Here is a 26,430-nt window from a genome sequence, read left to right as displayed (position 1 = left end):
GATAGCCATCAGATAAAAATGCTTAAAACAATGTTATATATAGTTGCAAACTATGCACTCTCATAGAGTGCCTGTAGCATTATATGACAGCTGTGTTGGCAACTATGTGTAACATTTCTGCAAACACTGCTGCCAGATGGCTAAAGACACGTGCACGCTCCTGAGCTCACATATGATTACTCTTTAGCAAAGAATACCAAGTAAACTAAGCAAAATTGGTAGTAGAAGAATATTGGAAAGTTGTTTAAAATGCCATGTTCTAACCAATCCATATAAGTTTAATTTTGACTTTACTATCCCTTTAAGTATTTATTATTGCTCTTTGCAATTGCTGACTATAATTAAATGTGCTGAACACTATGTTAAAGATATGATAAATTGAAAACCAGTAGACACACTGTAGTAAAGGAAAACAAGTACATAGCTGAGATCAAATTGTAACTATAGAAATTAGCTTGTGCTGCTTGGATACAGTGTAGGCTTCAGGATAATCATACATTTTTATACATTGAAATATTTTATGACTATAGTTGATACGCAGAGACTTAAAGGGATACTGAACTCAATTTTTTTCTTTCATGATTCAGATAGAGCATAACATTTTAAACAACTTTCTAATTTACTCCTATTATCAATTTTTCTTCTTTCTCTTGCTATCTTTATTTAAAAAGCAGGAATGTGATGCATAGGAGCCGGCCCATTTTTGGTTGAGAACCTGGGTTATGCTTGCTTATTGGTGGGTAGATGTAAGCCTCCAATAAGCAAGCGCTATCTATGGTGCTGAACCTAAAATGGGCTGGCTGCTAAGATTCACATTCCTGCTTTTAAAATAAAGATAGCATGAGAACAAAGAAAAATTGATAATAGGAGTAAATTAGAAAGTTGCTTAAAATTTCATGCTCTATCTGAATAATAAAAGAAAAAAAATGGGTTCAGTGTCCCTTTAAGAGAAACTCTGTGTGAGCTCCAGGTACAAGAGTTTATATAAATTAAAACACCAATCTACTAACCAGTAATAGGCCAGATCGATGGAAAGGCAAAGTAACCAAAAGTTTAGTGACGTCAGCCCCTTTTGCACATATTATACTTATTTTTAGGGACTTTGTATAATAATATAATCTTATAAAATTATGTGCTGTTATACTAAAGCTTCTGTAGTTGAATTTCAATAGTAATTGTGGCTGATTGATTTTTTGGGATAATTAATACTGAAATCAGCCAAACACAAGTTTTTCTATTAGTGTATGTACAATTCATATTTGCAGAACCTTTTAACGGCTTTTCATATTTTCTTTAATAACGATCACATGAAATAATTTTTTGTGTTAATACATTTGTCCTTGGTTTATGTAATTAAAACCATTAATGTTATTTTTGGGTTAGTCTGTATATCACAGATACCATTTGATTTGTGGCTATTATGTTTTATAACACAAATATAGAAACAAAATCCATATATGGTAGTTGACTTATGTCATAATTGGTTGCATACACATCCCAGATGTCATATAGTAGTAAAATTAAGAAAAAAAAGTTTATATCGTGTATATATTTTTCTTGCTTTCTCCTTAAATCTGGTTATGTTTCAAGGCCCTATGCAATGAGTACAGATTGCAAAACAAGACATAAATAATACTCAACACTCATTAATAAGATTGATTTGTTTATATCTTTGGTTGTTTCTTTAAAAATCAGAAATAAGATTATTTGCCTAAAGTAAATGTTTTGCTTTCAAACTGAAAACGACTATATTACAGTAAAATCAAAATTATTGCATAGGATCTTCGGGTTTATAAAACAGTATAAATGCATTAAATAACCGGAATGGGGACTTTCTTAACCTTTTCAATAAATTCCTGTGTAAAGAATGATCACATGAATACTAATCACATTGCTTGTGAGTGGCATGAATTATATTTGGCAATGTGTATGTAACTGACTTGAATATTTAGTGCATGATACAGACATAAACTTTACCATAATGTTCATTGGTCTTCACTACATTCATGCATGTTATTTTATTTTCTGCTAATTTATTTGAAATTTTATTATATGTGCCATTTTATTGTGTTTTTTATTATGATGTTTTCTTCTGTTGTCTTTGTGTTATCATTTTATAAACCATTGCTCTTTTATTTAATTTGCAAAGTAGTCCATAACATACGATTCAAGCGATAATTGTTTAAGCTCCAAAAACCATAGTATGTTGACTTTCCAGCATGGTATATAGTTTTAGTGCCAGTTGCTACAATACCTAATTTTCTATCACTTCATCAATGCTACAACATATAGTTTCAGTAGCCTAATGTTGTATGTAATCTTAAAAGCAGTGATTCTCAACTTGTATGCTATTATCTGTGAAGGTTCCATAAGACAGATTTCACACAGACATTATTGGGACAAAATGAATAAAAAAATAAATACTTTTTACATTTTAAAGTTATATGATTTGATTTTATTCTTCATTATACCTGTAAAACATCCAAATACAATTTAAAATAACTGTATATAACTATATATAATTTTATCCCTTTATCAGGCACTCGCTGTTGTTATAATCAGTGCGCATTTTTATTATGTGACATTTCAGTGTCACCCAAAAAGTTAACACAATATAGATAACCTGTAATATTGTTCAGTTTTAGTGCACACATACAGACACACACACACACACACACACACACATACACACAAACACACACACATATAAATACACACACACACGCTTCCATACAAACACACAAATGCATACATACACACACACATAAGTGAATACATACACAAACACACCCAGCATGCATACTAACAAACACACATACAAATATATATATATATATATATATATATATATATATATATATATTTTATATATATATATATATATATATATATATATATATAATACTTAAAAACTCAGCTCAAAGAACCATTAATCGACCCATAAGTATATATGACATAGCAGAGCTTATCCAGCATATACTTATTTCTAGGTCAGCATGTATGATATCAAATCAGTAAATCTGAGAACGATAACCCCAATATTTCATCAGAAAAAAACGTATTTAATAATTCTTACATTGTTAAAAAAATATAAATTTTGCAACATAGATACACAGCAAGGATATGGAAAATAGTGACTAAAATACTGTACAAAAGCATCATCAATTCTACCTAAATCTAATTTATATATTAAGCTCAATGCAGCATTGGTTTAGACAAAAGAGGGTCACAGTCCAAATACACCAGGGATAGATCAATAACTCCAGCCATAAAATCCAATTATTGAAAAAATATTGGAATTGGGTAGTGATCACAAAAAGTAAAATGGGTTAACTCATAAGCTATATTTGCTTGTTTGTACAGACACAATAACACAGTCATTATCTGATATCCATAGTGCTTCTATATAGGTGAGAATGTAATCCATATCAAATGCTGTTGAGGATTAATCTCATAGTTCATTGCATCATCCAGCTAAAACAGGCAGATATACTTGTCAGAGTGTACAATATGTCCTCCTAGAGTGATCGTTGCCATGAGTAAACAGTCATACCTTGTACTGCTTCAACGCTCACCGGACCTTTACAGATAATAGCCCATTACTTATGGTCCTCCTAGAGCATGTAACCAAGCACTTATTGGACTCACTGGACTCCTTCCTTATGATAAATTATCATTTACAAACTTCCACCTGATCTCCAGGTGCCTTGCTCACAGAACGATCACACCAAACTCATATATTTTGTCCTGGTGCCGGGAAAGTGCAAACTAGGTCTCCCTATAGTATCTAAAAAGAGAAACTGATGCACAAGAGTGTAGTAGAATAATAACAATGTTTATTATGAACTTATGGCAATAACACCCATAAGCAAAACATTTTCAGAACCAACCTTAGTTTGGTGCCTAGCACTATCTCACTAGAATGTCAAATCCCCCTCTTTCTAGAAAAGAGCATCTTCCTTAGAACAGGACTCTGAGTGAAAAACAAGTAGTTTATTCTTAAAGACAAACAAGTTTTATACGCTTAAAGGCATATATGTGTTAAAGGCATATATACTATATATGTAAGAATACTTAGAAACTTAGAAACAAAGAGCTATAGGCCTAGCAAGTCTGCCCAATATTACCTAACAGTATAAACTTATCTAGTTTGTAGGATAGTCTTATGCTTGTCCCATGCAATACTGTATATGTGTTCTCTAAAAGCAAAGTTTTAATATGAAATGCTAATACAGTAACTGTTTGATTAATTGTTTGTGTATGGAATCATGAAAATGTTCCAAACCCTTATCGAATATAACTGTTTATTAGTATGTATACACATGGGATGTGGGCAATATAACTGAAAGAATACTGTAAAGTTTATTTTTTTTAATACACAAACTTTTTGGGGTGAATTCAGTTTGAACTATTTGTTGTTTAAAATAACTTTATATATGTTAATATAAACCGAGTTAGCTGAGAGAATAACTTAACTGCACTGTACCCTCCAAACTGATTAACATAATTTAGTAAACATTCTGGTAATATATTTTAAACTTTATATTATTTTTGCAAATACATAACCGTATTTGCCCAAATAAAATAAAGTGTACCCATTACATTTAACTTCAACTTACAACATATTTAGTAGTACTTTTCTATTTTACAGAATTTCATTAGACGAGACCCTTTGTAATATGATTTTTTAAAGTATACATCAAATAATCACAAAGCAATGAAAGTTGAGTATCACTGCTCTTGAGAATATATACAATGTACAAATATCAGACTTATTTATTGAATTTTTAATTAAAAACATATTTTATTAATCACCATATATATAAGGATAAACATTTAATATCTGCAGCATTTACAATTACAGTTACTCAAAAACTTTAATAAATGTAATTTTGGGGAGTTTTTTAAAATATAATTTGGTTTTATTTTAGGAAAATTGACATCAAAATGATTTATTTTATTACTCTATTATTGTAAATTATCTTACCTTTAGAAATAATTAATAATTAATTTATTGACTAATTTATATGATGTAAATATTATTTGCACAAATGAACAGGTTTACCCCATAGTCACTCTTACTGAAAAGAGGTGTTTTCCCAAAATTTTAAAAAATATATGTCTTTGTATAAAAATAATATACAATTTTCAAGATTGGAACTCCAGATAAATCCAGCATCATTCTATGTGGCAGGTAAGATATATTTTTATATGTATTTTTCTTTATTTTTAAAGTGACACCAACGTGAAAATGCACATATAAAGGCAATCATTTTAGAGGTTATAAATTAATCAGAGCATTTTTTTTTCTATTCTACCCTAGATTAGACCAATATTTCCACAGAACAAATCAATTTATGGTTAGCACATGGAACTCCTAACATTTACATTTGATATTTTAAATTACATTTTATGGTGTGTGATTTTTTTAAATACATATAAATAGGTGAATGCACAGATTAAAAAAAATCCCTGAGATAAGACAACTTTTAATAGTCTTAGAATCTCTTTCTTAAAACCTCAGGTATCACAGAGTCAGATTCACCCAATCATAGGTTGCTCAAGTAGAGTTGCCAGTATTTGTACAGTCATTGCCGGTATTTTTAAACTTCAGGTCCATGTACATAGTAATTAATAAATATACAAATAAAGGTTATCATGACACTTCTTCTAAGTGGAATCTAATTATAAACAAAGGATCATTTCAAGGGACATAAAACTGCTGAGCCCAACTACAAAATAATAGTAACTGCTCACTATGTTATTGCATCCCATCCTGTTCCAGCTGCTCTTTTTAAATCAGTTTTCCTGTTTTAATAGCTTAAAGTAAAGGTAAACCTTGCATTTGTGAAACACTAGGATTTACCAATGGCATAAATAAAGAGAACTTTCAGTCATAAAGTATAAAATACTTCATGCTAAAGGTTCCTTTATTTGTCTGAAGCGTTCACCGCATTGAGCTCCTCAGGCAGCCCACGGCAGAACGCTATTTTGCTGTGAGGTGACGTTTGCTGGTGCCATGCCGGATAGCTAGCACGCTATTGGCTAAGAGGTGGAAATGTCACCTCCCAGCAAAAAAAGCGTTCTGCCGTGGGCTGCCTGAGGTGCTCAGCACGGCGAACGCTTCAGACAAATAAAGGAAAATTCAGCATGAAGTATTTTATTTAAAGGTGCCATATACTGAAGCTCCTCCTCTTCACACTGGGCCCCGCCATCATGGAGCTCAAGTATTTTCATATACTGTGACAGAGGCAGTGTTGATTTACATATAAATGAGGTTGTCAACTTTTTGACAACTGTATAAAGTGCTTCAGGTTAGGGTGCATGATACTAAGCAGGAGCTGTACATTTTTGCAGCTGCTGCATTGTTATATATTATTGTTGAGTGATTTTTAAAAAATATATATTTAAATGTAAATGTAAATGATACAGCTGTAAAAAAAAAAGTGGTCAAAATTACTGATCTGTGAGTGTGCACTGCTTCTGACTGTGAGAATACTTGAGTTACAAGATGGCGGTGCCCAGTATGAAGAGGCGGAGCTTCATTATTTGACACCTTTAAGCTATTTACACAGGAAACTGATTTTAAAAAAGCTGCAGGAGTAGGATTAAATGCAATAACATAGTGAGTAGTTTTAGTTGCTATTCTTTTGTAGTTGTGCACAGCAGTTTGATGTCCCTTTAAAATCAGCCCTAGTAGCTTTAGTTTCTGAGTTATCCTGTATAATTATTTATACAGATATGTGCTACATAGCATGGCTGGCATTTTTTTTTCTGAGAGGTGTTAACCTTAAATGGGCAGGAAACACCGTGAGATTATTAAATAAAATATTTAATTATGTGTAATGAAACAACTTTGCAATATACTTTCATCATTTATTGTGCTCATTTTTAATGTAATTTTGCTCTAAAACTTGATTCCCAGAACTTAAACTGCACCCTGCTGACTTCTCAAGGCTAATCATGCTACATATTTGTCCCTAGTTGACTTTATCAGATAACAATTGCAAAACAAATTTATTTTATACTAACATTATTACCAGGGCCTAGTTGTGGTTGGGTGGAGTTTTTTATATTAAAAAATAATGTAATAAAAAGGATGTTATTTGCTTTACAAAACATTAAAGGGACAGTCAACACCAGAATTTTTGTTGTTTAAAAGGAAAGATAATCCCTTTATTACCCATTCCCCAGTTTTGCATAACCAACACAGTTATACTAATATAATTTTTACCTCTGAGTTTACCTTGTATATAAGCCTCTGCAAACTGACCCCTCATTTCAGTTGTTTTGACAGACTTGCTTTTTAGCCAATCAGTGCTCACTCCAGGGTAACTTCACGTGCATGAGCTCAATTTTATCTATATGAAACACATGAACTAATGCCCTCTAGTGGCCAAAATTCATTCAGATTAGAGGCAGTCTTCAAGGTCTAAGAAATTAGCATATGAACCTCCTAGAATTAGATTTCAACTAAGAATACCAAGAGAACAACGAAAAATTGGTGATAAAAGTAAATTGGAAAGTTGTTTAAAATTACATTCCCTATTTAAATCATGAAAGTTTTTTTTTTACTTGACTGTCCCTTTAAGACTTCGATAATATGTTATTCTATAGCAACACAACAGAAATGTTGTGGTTTTTACTGTCCTTTAAGGGTAAGTAATGAGAGGTTTCTAAATAGTTACAGGATAAATGTCATATGGTCACTAAAAAGCATGCAACTTTATATAATACAACTTTAAATATTGTCATCATATTGTTAATTTACTGATGCAATATTTATAATGTTAATTTATGGTGAATACAATTTTTAATACCTAAAATTTTTATTATAAAATAAATATTTAAAGTTGTTACTGGCACATTTATTGAACTAACATGACAAAATATACATTCAATCATATTAGGTCTTCGTCATCAGTACTGAATCAATAAGAGAGGTGGTAATGGCAATCACTGTGGCAATCACTTGGTTTATTCTCTCCAAAAGCCACCATCTTCATTTTTGGTGTAAAGCAAGAAGAAAAAGAAAAAAAATAATAAGATAAAAAAGAAAAAAAAAGAAGAAACCTAGCTAAAAGAAAAATACAATAGCACCCTAAAATATTTTTCTTCTCCCCTAGTTTAAAAAATAAATTAAATACCAGCATGCATCAGAGCCTGACGTGCATATACCTTCATGGTACCAGCAGAGCAGTCATCAGAAAAGTGTCAACCCAGGCCACAACAATACACTAAATGCTTGTGAATAGTAATGTTAGGATGATATAGTCAAAGTACCTGGTCCTATAGTGATATAGATAATAAAGTGAAGCTTGATACTCTTGTTGTCAAAAATTAAACAAGCAATGTCATCTTCATAAAGGAAAGAGTACTTTTTTTAACAGTAGGCAATAATCTTTCAACTCAGCGAGACATTAAGACAGGAAGTAATTAAACAAAAGTCCACTTTCGTGGCCCATTCCTTATACATATTTATGTGAAAAGCTTTGATTAACGTAGAAAATTAATCATAAATATAGCAATTTAGTCCTAGCAACTTTGAGATAACCATATCATTAATTTTGCAATTTAAATGGCATATATTTTCCACATTTGATGGCATCGTTAGAGGAGACCCATCAAACATATTTGAAGTAAGAATATTCTGGCCTACCAAACTCTGCAGCTCTCTTATGCTGTAGAAACACGGAACACAGATTGCTTTTATTACCTTCTTTAGTTTTCTTCAAAAAAAAGTTGATTATCTTATTAACCCTAGTTACACCAGACCATGAAATAGGTGTATTGGAGGACATGTGAACATAAAAGTTGGAAAGATTGCCCCCTGTTTACTCACAACAATTTACTGTCTCCCCTTAGCACCCCCTATCCATCTTGAAATGACATTTTAGTGCTTCGTTGTCCCATGTGCACACACATTATTTAATAAATAGTTAATCACAGCACCACTAAAGCATTCTATCCACTGTCGAAAAAATAAATAAAAAATTGTATATATATTTAGGGTGCAAGAGTTTAGTAAAACCTCCAATTCTACCATCTACAAATAACAAAAAAAGGAACTCAGCACACCTCAATTTAGCAAAAGTGTAAATGCAATTTATTATAAAGTATCTAATTACAATTCTATGATATGAATCCACAACTTTCAGTCCATCCACACATGCAAACAGAGTTCAAAATGTTATTCAAATCTCATGTATAAGAAGATATATTTGTAATCGAAAAGAATCTTTTTACAGCAACCATATCTGAAAAATTGCATCAAAGATTTTAAATTCAAAACAACTGTGAAAGTTCTGCATGTCTAAGGGACTGTTCACTTTTTCATCTATATGAACTTTCTAAGACATTAATAGCGGTTTTCTGAGAGCCTTGGTTGATTCTCCCAGGGACGCCTGGGTTGAATCCAATTGTTTTATGAATGAAAGTAGTTTGCATGTGTGGATGGACTGAAAGTTGTGGATTCATATAATAGAATTGTAATTAGATACTTTATAATAAATTGCATTTACACTTTTGCTAAATTGAGGTGTGCTGAGTTCCTTTTTTTGTTACACACATATTATTATTTCACCATACTAACATAACAATAATGGCAAGAATATTTTTGATCTGAAATATAACACATTATTTTTCTCAGACAGCAACCCCATGTTTTTATGATGATTCTGTATGTATTAAAGATAAGCATTGGCTGAAAGAAATCTGTATTTTATTTTCCAGGGTTTGATGTTTTTACTGATTTTACAGAAACTGAAGAGGATGACGAGGTATTGCATTTTTCTATTTTTAGTTTACTTTGCATATATTTGATCAAAAGCATTCTATGATATTTACAAGTGTTTGATCAGCTTAGTTTGTTTATTTCGGTCTACCTTGTTTGCACCCTTTTTTCTTTTGTACTCGTTTTGTTCTCCCTCTCTATTCTTTTAGTCTCTCTCATTTTTAATATATATCTCAAGAACATCAGAGTGACATTATCCCTTGACTGTGCAAGTTAGCTCTCAGCACTCCAGCTAAGCCAGCTTTAATAATGACTTCTAAAATAAGCTGCACAACTACTTTTTATGGACAAAACTAAACGTTGAGGATCATAAAGAAGGGATCCTCACTATTGTCAAAATGACGCAAAACTCTCTCATGTCTCATCTTGATCACTATAATAATATATAATAAAAATTAAACAAAAAGGATTGTGGGGGGCTGTAGGAAAATAAATTGAGACCATAGGCTCTTTTAGGCTTGCTGTATTGATTATCTGTTAAAGTAACATTGTCTGTTTAAGTATAATAGCTAACCAAGCTATTTTCTAAATTATTTGCTTTGCAAGGGTTGCATTTTTATTTTAAAAAAAGGAAATAACTAAATAACTTTATTTCTAGCATTCCAATTTTTTTTTTTTTTTTTTCTGTCTGTGTGGGTAATTAGGGGTGGGATTATTTTCACCTGTTTGGGCCTTGCAAGCCTATAAATTTAGCACATTTACTCTGTGAGCTTGCTCTTTTAGGCTTGCTGTATTGATTCTCTGTTAAAGTAACATTGTCTGTTTAAGTATAATAGTTAGCTAACCAAGGTAGTTAGGCAAACAAGGTTTTGGGGTAACCGAGGGGAAATATATTTATTTTATACTTTTAAGTTAAACCTTTTATTAAGAATGTGTGAGAATCTCATTCAGTGTACAGCTTGCCACATGTTTGCATCACTGGAGCAGCCGCTTCTGGGATTATATGTTTGTGGCAAGTGCGAGCATATTGTCTCTTTAGAAACCCGTATTGGGGATCTGGAGGAACGAATTGCAACACTACATGAAATTCAGACACTTGAAAGGGAAATGGATAGGACTGAGCTGGTTGTTAATGGTTCCAGCAGTGGGAATGGGGAGGATTCAGATGAGGAGACTCCAGGATGTAGCTGGGTCACAGTTAGAGGGCGAAGTAAGCGGAAGAGACAGGCCAGTTCTGAGCTGGTACACCCCAATAGATTTGCAAGATTAAGTGAAGATGTTGGGGATATCAGTTCAGGGGTGGCAGTGTCAGAGAGGGCCGTGTTGCCTAGTATAGTGAACAGTCCTTTAGCTGTGGAAGAGGAGCATACTATGGTGGGCAGTCCTTCAGTCATGGAAGAGGGGCATACAAGTCAGGGCCAGAGGCAGATGTTGGTGGTAGGAGACTCTATTATAAGGAAGGTTGATAGGGTAATTTGTCATCCAGACCCTTTACATAGAACAGTTTGCTGTCTTCCAGGGGCTCGTGTTAGGCATATTGTGGAGCGTATTGATAGATTGTTAGAGGGATGCGGGTCTGATCCTGCAGTCATGGTGCATATTGGTACTAATGAAGAAATCAGTGGGAGATGGAGAGTCCTAAAAAATGACTTCAGGGAGTTAGGTAGCAAGCTTAAAGCAAGGACCTCCAAAGTAATATTTTCTGAGATATTACCAGTGCCGTGTGTTAACTCAGTAAGGCAGAAGGAGCTAAGGTCTGTTAATTCATGGCTAAAAACATGGTGTAAAAATGAGGGGTTTGACTTTTTAGAACACTGGGCTGATTTTTCACTAGGGTATAAATTGTACAGTAAGGATGGATTGCACCTGAATGACATGGGTGCAGGTGTGTTGGGGGAAAGGATGGTAGCACGTTTAGAGAACCTTTTAAACTAGGCAAAGGGGGGGAGGGTAAATTAGAACAAAATAGAACAGAGAGATCAGTGTCTGAATATGTCACTCCCTTAATATCTCAAGGAAGGGATGACTTAAGAAATGTCACATTAGAAAGTATAGAGGAAAGTACACCAAGTAGCAGCAGAAAGCACATGAAAATTAAATGTATGACAACAAATGCAAGAAGCATGACAGGTAAAATGGGGGAGCTGACGCTCTTAGTTGCAGAAGAGGACTATGATGTTATCAGTATAACGGAAACTTGGTGGGATGATTCACATGACTGGGCAGTTAACTTAGAGGGGTATACATTATTTAGGAGGGACAGGAATAATAAAAGGGGTGGAGGAATCTGCATGTATATTAAACCTGACCTTAAACCTACAATAAGGGAAGATATTTATGATACAAGTGACAATGTAGAGACCCTGTGGGTTGAAATAAAGAGTGGGGGGAAAAATCCTAAAAAAATATTACTAGGAACATGCTACAAGCCTCCCAACATTAGTGACCCGGAGGAAACTCAACTACTTATCCAAATAGGTAAGGCTGCTAATAACAGTGCTGTAATTATGGGAGATTTTAACTACCCTGATATAAACTGGGCCAATGAAACTAGTAATTCAGCTAAGGGGGATAGATTTTTAAATGTTCTCAGGGATAACTTCTTGTCACAATTAATAGAGGAGCCAACTAGAAGTAAAGCTATATTGGATTTAGTGCTATCAAACAATACAGATATAATATCAAACATAGAAGTTAAAGAACATTTGGGTAACAGTGATCATAACATGGTCACATTTGAAATCTCTTTTCATATGCAGTGTTTTAAAGGCTTAACTAAGACTTTTAATTTCAAGAAAGCAAAATTCAACGATTTAAGGAAATCATTAAATAATATAAATTGGGACAATGTATTTTCTAATAAAAATACAGAGGATAAATGGATAATATTTAAAAATTTGTTAAATAAATATACATATCAATACATACCATATGGTTATAAAAATAAAAATAAAAAAACTAAGCCGTTATGGCTAAATAAAAATGTGTTAAAAGAAATTAGGAAAAAACGTAGGGCATTTAAATTATTAAAAGAAAATAGTACAGACTCGGCATACAATATTTATAAGGAATGTAACAAAGCATGCAAAAAAGCAATCAAATTAGCCAAAATTGAAAATGAAAAATTAATTGCCAAGGATTCTAAGTCTAACCCTAAAAGGTTCTTTAAGTACATAAATAGCAAAAAATCTAAGAAGGATAATATAGGTACATTAAAATGTGTGGAGGGTAGCATGATAAATAATGACAGGGAGAAGGCTGAGGTACTAAACCAGTTTTTTTCTTCAGTATACACAAGAGAGGAACCATTGAATGATACTTTGGAACAGAATAGAACATGCCAGTCCATACCACTAACTGGGTTTTGTTTAGAGGATATCAGGAAAAAACTAAAAAATATTAAGGTAAATAAAACTCCAGGCCCAGATGGAATACACCCAAGGGTGTTAAGTGAACTTAGCACTGTTATAGACAAACCTTTACTCTTAATTTTTCAAGACTCATTATCCTCAGGCATGGTACCCCAGGATTGGCGTAAAGCTGATGTGGTGCTACTCTTCAAAAAGGGAAGCAGGGATGATCCAGGAAGCTATAGACCAGTAAGTCTGACATCAATAGTGGGGAAGATATTTGAAGGGATTATAAGGGATTATATTGATGAGCATATTCGTGTAAACAAGATTATGAGTTCTAATCAGCATGGCTTTAGGAGAAATAGATCATGTCAAACTAATCTAATTAGATTCTACGAGGAAGTAAGTAAAAATATAGATAAAGGGGAATCAGTTGATGTGATATACTTAGATTTTGCAAAGGCATTTGATACAGTGCCACATGAGAGATTAATGCACAAAATTAAGGGACTGGGAATAGCTGAAAATGTTAGCTCATGGATAAATAACTGGATAAAAGATAGGGAGCAACGAGTAGCAGTAAATGGATCATACTCAGATTGGACAAAGGTAATCAGTGGCGTCCCCCAGAGATCAGTACTGGGCCCTGTTCTTTTTAATATTTTTATAAATGACTTGGAGCAAGGATTAAATAGCGACATCTCTATTTTTGCAGATGATACTAAGTTAAGTAAGGTCATTAGGTCAGAGCAGGATGAACTCTCTTTGCAAAGGGATTTGCTAAAATTAGAACTATGGGCAAGTGAATGGAAAATGAGATTTAATACGGAAAAATGTAAGGTTCTACATTTTGGAAGTAAAAATAAGCAGGCTATGTATTTTTTAAATGGGACAAGACTTAGCCAAACACAGGAGGAAAGGGATTTGGGAGTAGTAATAGATAACAAGCTAAAGATGAGTGCACAATGCAGGGCAGCGGCTTCAAAGGCTAATAAGATACTAGCATGTATTAAAAGAGGCATTGATTCAAGGGAGGAAAGCATAATTTTGTCATTATATAAAGCCCTGGTAAGACCTCACCTTGAGTTTGGAGTGCAGTTCTGGGGACCGATTGCTAAAAAAGATATTGCAGAACTAGAAAAAGTTCAGAGAAGGGCCACAAAGCTAATAAGGGGATTGGAGAAATTAACCTATGAGGAGAGGCTAGCCAAACTGGGTCTGTTCTCTTTAGAAAAAAGGCGCTTGAGAGGTGACATGATTACTTTATATAAATATATTCAAGGCCCATATACAGAGATGGCAGAAGCTCTTTTTATTCCAAGAAAATTGGTTCTGACAAGAGGTCATAATTTAAGGTTGGAGGAAAGGAGATTTAATCTCCTGCAACGGAAACATTTTTTCACTGTAAGAGCAATAAAATTGTGGAACTCATTACCAAAGGAGGTAGTGAATGCCAATACCATAGATACATTTAAAAATAGTCTGGATAAATTTCTGTATATAAACAAAATTCATGGATATGATTGCTAGTATTAAATGGGTCACATTTTAATGGGGTTATTTAAGCTTAACTGGAGCTTTTTGTAAGTATTTTAGATTTGTATAGGTTGAACTCGATGGACTTCAGTCTTTTTTCAACCTTATCTACTATGTTACTATGTTACCATCTGTTTTTTAAGGGCTAGATTACGAGTGGAGCAATATTTTTTGCGCAAGAGCGATATCAGCTTTCATAGGCCTTTTGTGTTCGTCGGAAAATAGCGCACGCATTACAAGTTGAAAAAAAAAGCAGTCGCCTGAGCACAATCACGATTTTCGTTTATCAGGTTAGCGCGATTTGGAAGCGCGTGTAAATGGTAGGGGAAGATACACTTAAAAGTACAATTATACTCATATAAACACCATCTGATAAAATAATATTTATTTAAAAAAAATTAACAAAATGATTTAAAAAGTTATAAGGGCTTAAAGATATATGCTATAAGGTCTTTGACAAAAAAGGGCTTCAAAGGACTTTAACATTTATATGCATACATATACATGTCTAAAGATGTGTATGTTTGTATGTATGTATTTATGTGTGTACATATGTATTCATGTGGTTTACTATATATTTACTGTACATATTTAACATTCCAATGTTCTTCACTTACCGGATAATGTAATTTGTTTTTTAAGTACATATATCTGTATTTATCTGTATATACCTATACCTGTATATCTATTCATATAGATATAAAGGTATAGATATCTATATTACATTAACATTATCACGTTTATATAGAAATATATATTTAATATTAGAAAAAAATTCTGTGTGAACAACATAGAAGTGTAAAATATACGTAGCGCGCTTGTGGTGTTGGGTTAGCACACATGAAGAATTAATAACTATTATACGTGTTATTGAAATATTAAGTATGAAATATTAAACCTGTTAATAATAATTGTATATATATATATGGTTTATTACATTTTTGTACAGTATTTATAATCATTTTTAAGATTATTAATAATTTATATTTAATATTTAAATAATGCTCAACTCTCTCTTTTATGTGTTTTACATAACCTTGATTTTTGACAATATCTGAGCAAGTTGTCTGGATAAGAGACTGCACTTGATATATGAAGAGCTTACACTATTAATAAAATCACCATCATTCTTATAATGTTCCATCCTGAATATAATGTTAAAACAGGATTACAGAAAGACTGACTGCCCATTACTGGCCAGTAGACGTGCGTTTCGTATTGAAATTCGGACGAATTTGTGAAATTCTGAGCTTCGGTTCGATTTGAATTTCCGAATTACGGTAGCACCGAAACTAACGAATAAATCCGAATTAGTTTGGATTTATTAGTTACATTCCGATGGCCATGAACTAATCACAATTACTCTAGTATTGTACAGTATATTAGGTTATATCCCTCTGCTTTGGGTTACACCTAATATTACAGTACATAATACTAGTCTAATACACCACATCCCACCTAACACATACCGAACTTAAGAATTTACTAATCGAATCCGGACCGAATACATCCAAATTTATTCGAATCCGAATGAATCCGAAACGAATGTATTCGAATGTATTCGAATTTGAATCGATCCAAAGACAAAATTTGAAAACATCCTAATCGATGCGAACCGAAACAAATTTTTCCACGCGCACAAGTCTACTGGCCAGTAAAGAAACAGATTGTAAAGAGCAACCATTTGCATGAACTGAACCCCACAGTGGCTTTACATTTATAAAAAACTGGGATTTGTTTTTGAATCCTAAGTACCACATTGATTGTATTAGATTGATGGATAAACCTTTGCTAGTGTCACTCAAAATTTGATTATAAGTTGAACAGGTGGAGGTTTATACTATCCTTATACTAGTAATTTACTATTATTCTTTCCAATATCGCTATTACTGTCCTACTGACATTTAAAGCTGTTAACTGATCCATTTCTTGAGCACCTGTTATACTTTGGTTTGGCGCATTGAAGTTAGTGATTCTTCACGTGCACTAACCTGATACGCGTTAGACCTAAATTGCGAACTCCCGAAGATCGTTACACATATTTTCCGTTCCTATGTTCTTCACATAGAAAATAATGTAATTTTTATTATATATATATATATATATATATATATATATATATATATATATGTGATATTGTTAATGTATATATCTATAGGAATAAACATACAGGTATAGGTATATATATATATAGAAATACTGTATATATTTACAATAAAAATTACATTATTCTGTATGTGAAGAACATTGGAATGTGAACTATTTATCACTTTTTCAGGTAAGCACACAATTGATAGGTGTTATTTTTTTTCTTATGAGCTCTCCATTGACTTGTATGCGTACAATACGTGAATGAGGTCTTAATATTTGGTTATCGTGCGCTGGGTTTTCGTGCGCAAAAATCTTCCGTCTAGGTAAGTTTATGCTCAAGCAAAAGTGCTAAATAGTGCTCCACTCGTAATTTACCCCACAATGGGTTAAAGGGACATGAAACTCAAACAAATCTTTCATGATTCAGATACAACATACAATTTAAAACAACTTTCCTCTTTACTTCCATTATCTAATTTGCTTCATTCTCTTGGTATCCTTTGCTGAAAAGAATAAGTAGGCTCACTGCACTACATGGTGCTAGCTGCTGATTGGTGGTGGCACTGGCCTGTTGTAATTTGCTTTTATGATATATTCAGCTAGCTTCCCTTAGTGGATTGCTGCACCTTCAACAAAGAATACCAAAAGAATGAAGCACATTTTATACTAGAAGTAAATTGGAAAATTGTAAGTTCTATCTGAACCATGAAAGAAAAATGTGGGGTTTCATGTCCCTTTAAAGGGACACTGAACCCAAAAATTTTCTTTCGGGATTCAGATAGAGCATGCCATTTTAAGCAACTTTCTAATTTACACCTATTATCAATTTTTCTTCATTCTCTTGCTTTCTTTATTTGAAAAAGAAGACATCTAAGCTACTATTTTTGTTCAGATCCATGGAAAGCACTTTTTTATTGGTGGGTGAATTTATCCACCAATCAGCAAGAACAACCCAGTTTGTTCACCAAAAATGGGCCGGCATCTAAACTTAGATTCTTGCATTTCAAATAAAGATACCAAGAGAATGAAGCCAATTTGATAATAGGAGTCAATTAGAAAGTTGATTAAAATTGCATGCTCTATCTGAATCACAAAAGAAAAAAATTGGGTTCAGTGTCCCTTTAATGAGATAAACAAATCAGAAGTGGGGACAGGCCATTAACTAGAGCACATGCATGTATTACATATTAAACAAGTAGGATTTTGGAGGGACTGCAACAGAGGTCAGCAGGCCTGGATTGGAAAAGGAAGGTGGGTAGGGATGGGCGAATGTTTCGCAACATTCGAAAAACGGCACGAATTTTAACACATTCGTTCGTTCGAATCGAATTTCGAATGTTTACATAACATTCTAACATTCGATTTTCGAATGTTCGGTTTCGAATTTTACGATTACATTAAAAAATATTCGAATTCGAAAAATTCGAATTTAGATTGTAATAGTATTTCTAATGCTTTTTCTTTAAATGTAATATTCGAATTATGCAATACGTGTATTCGAATTCGAAAAATTCGAATTTAGATTGTAATAGTATTTCTAATGCTTTTTCTTTAAATGTAATATTCGAATTATGCAATACGTGTATTCGAATTCGAAAAATTCGAATTTATATTGTAATAGTATTTCTAATGCTTTTTCTTTAAATGTAATATTCGAATTATGCAATATTCAAATTCGAAAAATTCGAATTTAGATTGTAATAGTATTTCTAATGCTTTTTCTTTAAATGTAATATTCGAATTATGCAATACGTGTATTCGAATTCGAAAAATTCGAATTTAGATTGTAATAGTATTTCTAATGCTTTTTCTTTAAATGTAATATTCGAATTATGCAATATTCGAATTCGAAAAATTTGATTTTAGATTGTAATAGTATTTCTAATGCTTTTTCTTTAAATGTAATATTTGAATTACGCAATACGTGTATTCGAATTTGAAAAATTCGAATTTAGATTGTAATAGTATTTCTAATGCTTTTTCTTTAAATGTAATATTCGAATTATGCAATATTCGAATTCGAAAAATTTGAATTTAGATTGTAATAGTATTTCTAAAGCTTTTTCTTTAAATGTAATATTCGAATTATGCAATACGTGTATTCGAATTCGAAAAATTCAAATTTAGATTGTAATAGTATTTCTAATGCTTTTTCTTTAAATGTAATATTCGAATTATGCAATACGTGTATTCAAATTCGAAAAATTCGAATTTACATTGGAATAGTATTTCTAATGCTTTTAAATGTAATATTCGAATTATGCAATATTCAAATTCAAAAAATTCGAATTTATATTCGAATTCGAAAAAATTCGAATTTCGAATGTAGACATTCGATATAATTATAAACATTCGAATTCGAAAGTGACATTCAAAAACTGTAAATAACATTCGATTTTCGAATTTTTAAGAATATTCGTTCTTATCGACATTCGAATTTAGAATTCGAATTTCGGTAATAACATTCGTTCTACATTCGAAATTCGAAAATTTGCACATTCGCCCATCCCTAAAGGTGGGGTATTGGCAAGGGTTGGATGAGATTTAAATCCATTATTGTTCTAGCAAGGTAGAGGACATATGAGGAAATGAAACAGTGCAACCAAGTTGATCAGGCAGGACTCATTATGGCAGTAGTGTAATAAAGGAAGTCCAAAACAGCTGACAGGGAGAATTAGCAGACTAGCAGATATCATAGAGAGGTATGGCTGGCAGACACAATAAGATAGCTTGAAAGCAGAAGCTATACACAGAAAATGGCAATCAAAATGCAACATAAAAATAATAGCCAACAGGATATACAGTAGGACCAGATTCTATAAAGGTCTCCGGGCTGGTGAGATTCTTTAAGAATGCTCACTAGTACTTCTATTTCCCTGGTGGAATTTTATTAAGTCACTTTTTACCCTTAAAGCAGGGTGTCTTAATAAGGGGCATATACTGCATTTTCGTTTGGGAAGGAGATGCATACTTGCACAATGGAAATCATAATTTAAAAATAATACAAAACGAATAATTGACCAATTCACACAAAAAGACACAGGAAAAAATTGTATTGTTAAAGTGCATCCAAAATCATAACATAATTGTTCACCAAAAATCGTATTTTATCAAATACGTAAAATTTGTGTGCAGATTTACACAGAAATAAATCGCATTAAATATACACCATGTAAATCATAGTTTAAGTGCACTGGATGTGCAAAAAAATACATATAAATTTGTAGTTACAAGAACAAAATACAAAGTGTAATTGTTTTGTTTTCTTCGTAAAATTCGCTGAACATGGACGTTTCATGGGCGTATATGAAATTGTCTCTCAAATCCCAGCGTAATGCTGTAAATATTTTCTCCCTACAGATCTCACAGTTTTTTTCTCGCAAATTAAAAAATTGATGGGCTTTTATCAAAATACTCAGAACACAAATTATTCTGAAAGCAAATTTAAACTACAGTGCACTGAAAACAGCGTATTTTTTACTAGGCTCAATATTAAGTAAAAAAAAGTAAAAGTAAAACCTAGCATTTGTGAAACACTAGGATTGACCATTGAAACAAATTTAGGGGACTTTCATTCATGAAGTATAAAATAATTCATGTTGAAAGCTCATTTATTAGTTTCAAGCATTGCCGCACTGAGTTGTTAGGGCAGCCCACGGCAAAACGCTATTTTGAGATGCATGTAATAAACAGCAGCAAATATTCAGCCAGATTACGAGTTTTGTGTTATGGCTGGCTCGCCAATAACTTGTACGTTATTTTCACTGCTCACCTTTCATAGCACTGCTATTACAGGTTTGCAAAAAAATGGCTTGTGCAGGCGATATGGTTGCATTGAGCTCCATACCTCACCCAAATACAAGCAGTGTTTTGACGTGCTCGTGCACGATTTCCCCATATACATCAATGGGGAGAGCCGGCTAACAAAAAGCCTAACACTTGCAATCGCAGAGCGTAAAGCTCAGTAACACAGCCCTATTGATGTCTATGGGGAAAAAAATGTATGTTTAAACCTAACACCCTAACATAAACCCCGAGTCTAAACACCCCTAATCTGCTGCTCCTGACATCGCAGACAACTACAATATACATATTAACCCCTAGTCTGCCGCCCCAATGTCCCCGCCACCTACCTACACTTATTAACCCCTAATCTTCTGCCCCAATGTCGCCGCCACCTACCTACACTTATTAACCCATAATCTGCCGCCCCCAATGTCGCCACCGCCACTATACTAAAGTTAACTTATTAACCCCTAAACCTCTGGCCTCCCCCATCACTAACACTAAATAAATATATTAAACCCTAACGTAACCCTAAGTCTAACCCTAACACCCCCTAACTTTAACATAATTAAAATAATTCTAAATAAAACTTACTATTAATAACTAAATAATTCTTATTTAAAAATAAATACTTAGTTACATTGTAGCTATCTTAATTTGTATTTTTATTTCATAGCTAAGTTTGTATTTATTTTAACTAGGTAGACTACTTAGCAAATAGTTATTAAAGGGACACTGAACCCAATTTTTTTCTTTCGTGATTCAGATAGAGCATGCAATTTTAAGCAACTTTCTAATTTACTCCTATTATCAAATTTTCTTCATTATCTTGGTATCTTTATTTGAAATGCACAAATGTGAGTTTAGATGCCGGCCCATTTTTGATGAACAACCTAAATTCATCCACCAATAAAAAAGTGCTGTACAGAGTACTGAACCAAAAAAGAAGCTTAGATGCCTTCTTTTTCAAGGATAGGATTCTATCAGCCAATTGGAAATTAAGGTAGGAAAAATCTGATTGGCTGATGGAATCAGCCAATCAGATTGAAGTTCAATCCGATTGGCTGATCCAATCAGCCAATCAGATTGAGCTTGCATTCTATTGGCTGATCGGAACAGCCAATAGAATGCGAGCTCAATCTGATTGGCTGATTGGATCAGCCAATCGGATTGAACTTCAATCTGATTGGTTGATTCCATCAGCCAATCAGATTTTTCCTACCTTAATTCCGATTGGCTGATAGAATCCTATCAGCCAATTGGAATTGAAAGGACGCCATCTTGGATGACGTCCCCTTAAAGGAACCTTCATTCGTCGTTAGTCTGTTGGGGAAGAATGATGTTCCGCGTCGGCGGGATGAAGATGGATCCGGAAGAAAGAAGATTGAAGATGCCGCTTGATAGAAGACTTCAGCCAGATGATGGACCTCTTCAGCCCTCGCTTGGATGAAGACTTCAGACGGATGATGGACCTCTTCAGCCCCCGCTTGGATGAAGACATTGCCCGGATTGGATGAAGACTTCGGACCCTCTTCTGGACGGATCGGTGATACCCGTCGTGGTGAGGACAAGGTAGCAAGATCTTCAGGGGCTTAGTGTTAGGTGTATTTAAGGGGGGTTTGGGTTAGATTAGGGGTATGTGGGTGGTGGGTTGTAATGTTGGGGGGGTATTGTATGTTTTTTTTACAGGCAAAAGAGCAGAATTCTTTGGGGCATGCTCCGCAAAAGGCCCTTTTAAGGGCTGGTAAGGTAAAAGAGCTTTTCAATTTTTATTTTAGAATAGGGTAGGGCATTTTTTTATTTTGGGGGGCTTTGTTATTTTATTAGGGGGCTTAGAGTAGGTGTAATTAGCTTAAAATTGTTGTAATATTTTTATAATGTTTGTAAATTATTTTTTTATTTTTTGTAACTTAGTTCTTTTTTTATTTTTTGTAACTTAGTTCTTTTTTTATTTTTTGTACTTTAGTTAGAGTATTTATTTGTATTTATTTGTAGGTATTTGTATTTAATTAATTTATTGAAAGTGTAGTGTTAGGTTTAATTGTAGATAATTGTAGGTAGTTTATTTAATTAATTTATTGATAGTGTAGTGTTAGGTTTAATTGTAACCTAGGTTAGGATTTATTTTACAGGTACTTTTGTAATTATTTTAACTAGGTAGCTATTAAATAGTTATTAACTATTTAATAGCTATTGTACCTGGTTAAAATAAATACAAAGTTCCCTGTAAAATAAATATTAATCCTAAAATAGCTACAATATAATTATTATTTATATTGTAGCTATATTAGGGTTTATTTTACAGGTAAGTATTTAGCTTTAAATAGGAATAATTTATTTAATAAGATTTATTTTATTTCGTTAGATAAAAATTATATTTAACTTAGGGGGGTGTTAGGGTTAGACTTAGCTTTAGGGGTTAATACATTTATTATAGTAGGTGAGGTCCAGTCGGCAGATTAGGGGTTAATAATTGTAGGTAGGTAGCAGCGACGTTGGGGGGGGGCAGAATAGGGGGTAATAAATATAATATAGGGGTCGGCGGGGGTTAGGGGCAGCAGATTAGGGGTTCATAGGGATAACGTAGGTTGCGGCGGTGCCGGAGTGGCAGATTAGGGGTTAATAATAATATGCAGGGGTCAGCGATAGCGGGGTTGGCAGATTAGGGGTTAATAAGTGTAAGGTTAGGGGTGTTTAGACTCGGGGTTCATGTTAGGGTGTTAGGTGCAGACTTAGGAAGTGTTTCCCCATAGGAAAGAATGGGGCTGCATTAGGAGCTGAACGCTGCTTTTTTGCAGGAGTTAGGTTTTTTTCAGCTCAAACTGCCCCATTGTTTCCTATGGGGGAATCATGCACGAGCACGTTTTTGAAGCTGGCCGCGTCCGTAAGCACCGCTGGTATTGAGAGTTGCAGTGGCGGTAAATTATGCTCTACGCTCCCTTTTTGGAGCCTAACGCAGCCCTTCTGTGAACTCTAAATACCAGCGGTATTTAAAAGGTGTGGGGGGAAAAAGCATGCGTAGCTAACGCACCCCTTTGGCCGCAGAACTCTAAATCTAGCCGATGGTCTTTTAATTTTTCCTGTATTAAATTTCATGCATATATATATATATATATATACACAATTTTTTACCAATTCATTTATGAATTAATATCTTATTCATTGTTATTCAGTTAAATTGTATTTCAGGAATAAGTATTAGTGCTGAGTCTAATAATCAAGTCATTTACAATGGTAGGTCAAAATAAGTTTAAACTGTACTAAGGTCATACTTGAGCAACAAGTTGTCTTTCCTTTTTACACATCTTTGTAGTCTGCAGCAAGTAAGACCAGTATGATTGGTTATAGGCATGTGCCGTCATTAATTGGTTTCACAAATGAAAGTCAATTATGGCAACTGCATTTGACTATTTTTGGTGCCGGATTTATTCATGCAAAAGTGCAACAAGCAAAGTTCTGAATATGCACATATCTTTGTTGCATTTTGATACAAATAAATATGGTGCTGAAAATAGCCGAATCTCACTGCCTGCCACCATATTCGTCATTAATTTATGAAAGAAATTTACAAATGCACAATTGCACATACCTACTTGGTTGTATAGGTAGAGGTATTGCACAGCAATAGTACTGTTCATATGTCACTTTGCAGGCCATTAGTTCTTATCTGCCATCAAAATCTATGTTTCTATAACATAAAAAGAGGGTTGTGATTGAAAATTGCTAAATCATCTTCCTTCCAGTATCTATTACTTTTTTGAAACTGCTAATATGGTTCATGACATTATTGGATTGTGCTTTGTATCCCTTTTGCTCTTACTGAGATAACTTACTATTACTATTAATCATTTCTTATAGAAACATTTTACTCAAAATATTTTATTATGTAGAAAATAAATAGCAGCATGTAAACATTGTTGTCTGAAAAATGTTAAAGGGACATAAGTCAATAAGACAATGCTCTAATGTGTTAGATTATTTCATTATTACACTACTGGTTGCTTGAAACTATTTGTTTAACCCAACAAAGGGTCCTGGTGCAAAAAGTTTTTAACCCTCCCTACCAAAGGTAACTCAGTATTAATAGCAATAATATACATTTTGCTCTGTATAGTAATTTTGAGGATAGATAAATGCACTTATTCTGCACTTATAAAAGGTTTCCCTGCATTACAATTGTACACATTCTGCACACGCCTGTACATAGCCTGGCTGCTATTGGGCCCCAGCACTTGGGCGCTGGTGCAACTATACCTGCTGTACCAATGGTAGTTCCGCCCCTAGTTAGGTCCCAGTAGTGCATTGCCGCTCTGGAGCTGAATTTAATGTGAACATAAATGTAATGTGTTTAAACCTTTCATAATTATGTGCAAACAATAGTGCTAAACAAAATGCTCTAACACATTAAATCATAGTTTGTGCACTTTTATGTCGCTTTTATATAAATTCTGCTTATATTTGAATTAAAACTAAAACAGCAGTATCTGTTTTTTCTCCATTGTATTTCTCTCTGGCTGAAAAGAACACCTCCTACAGTTCTATTGGTTGAGAGGGGTCTACCATTGCAATTCATTGATTTATTAAAGATCTATTGTACATGATACAAAGATAAAATAAATACACTGTTCCTTTAATATGTATAATCAAGAAGCAATTTTACAAAAACCAAACAGATTTTTAAATCCATTTGTATTTTTTCTCTCTATAGGATAGTGAAGAAATAACAGAAGTGAAAGAAAACAATAACCCTAGGATACCTTTGAGTACTATTAGTACTATAAACCAAATACAGGGACAGGGAGCCAAAGCAACATCTTCTAGCTATATCAAAGAAGAGCAGGGTTCACCACCACAAGAAGCTGTAACTGTAAATTCAGAGAATGCCTTTTTGCACCCTTTTGTACAGTCTACAACCAAAACACCAGTTGATGCAACTACCCCTTCATATGCAGACTCTTTTAAAGATAAGTTATCATCCCAAAATCAAGCACAGGAAGACACAACTGGTAAAAGTATAGAATTAAAAAGTAGTGTTGATTTATGGAGTCTCAATAACTCAGATACTACCAAAGGTATTGATAAAATTGATACACAGACTGACACAATAAGGGAAGAACAGAGGACAACTACTAACTGGAAAAAAAGAATTTTCATGCCCACTAAGAAACCTGGTCTGATATTAAATTATACTTTGCATTCTAGTCCAGCAAGCTCTTCATATACAATTACTACAGAGAAGATGTCTCAGGGAAGTACAGTTTCTTCAAACTCTCCACCACCATACAGAGATAATGAAGACATACTATTAAAAGGCAAAGAAGTAGCTGAGAGCATGATCCCTACCAATAACATTACTGCTTCTTATCCATCCTATTCTACATCCCTTCCTCCTCATAGTGAGAAAAAAGATGTGTCTGGTTCAACCAAAGGCAACACTGATGAATTATTGTCCACAGCATCTTCCAGTGAAGCAAAGCTATTGGCCGCTACTTTGCTTCCAGTAGTAGAGATGCCGCATGTTTCAGCTTCTACTTTTCCCCCTGCTGAAGATCTAATTCATTCAGTTTCTCCAAGCTTTGGACTACATGGTTCTGCTTCTTCTGCAAGTGAGGTACTCTCTCAGACAACTCAAGCAATACCTAATGGTGAGATACCTCTTCAACCTTCATATGCTAGTGAAGTATATCCTCTAGTTACTCCCCTGTTGCCTGGCTCTCAGTTCCTGACAGCTACCCCTGCTGCTTCCAATATTGGCTTGACCCTGCATGCCACACCTGTATTTCCCACTGTTGATATGTCAATTGAACCTACCCTGTCTTCCTATGATGACGCATCTTTGCTTATATTTTCCTCTGCTTCCGCCAGTAGTAAAGTGTTTCGTCATCTGTATGCTGTTTCTGAAATGTTTTCACAAGTTACTCAGACTGTTGC

At 33.6% G+C, this 26,430-nt stretch overlaps 1 protein-coding gene across 2 annotated transcripts in view; it reads left to right on the top strand.

Annotated features, from left to right (window-relative positions):
- Positions 1-26,430, top strand: part of PTPRZ1 (protein tyrosine phosphatase receptor type Z1) — a 380,311-nt gene that overhangs the window by 214,344 nt on the left and 139,537 nt on the right. For both annotated transcript variants that reach the window (XM_053716675.1, XM_053716674.1), the window contains exons 11-12: positions 9,733-9,779; positions 25,208-26,144. In XM_053716675.1, the coding sequence (XP_053572650.1) occupies positions 9,733-9,779; positions 25,208-26,144 (984 nt within the window). The remainder of the gene's footprint in view (positions 1-9,732; positions 9,780-25,207; positions 26,145-26,430) is intronic.

Source organism: Bombina bombina, chromosome 6 (genome assembly GCF_027579735.1).
Source record: "Bombina bombina isolate aBomBom1 chromosome 6, aBomBom1.pri, whole genome shotgun sequence".
Lineage (NCBI taxonomy): Eukaryota > Metazoa > Chordata > Amphibia > Anura > Bombinatoridae > Bombina > Bombina bombina.
This window is presented reverse-complemented; position numbering and strand designations above follow the sequence as displayed.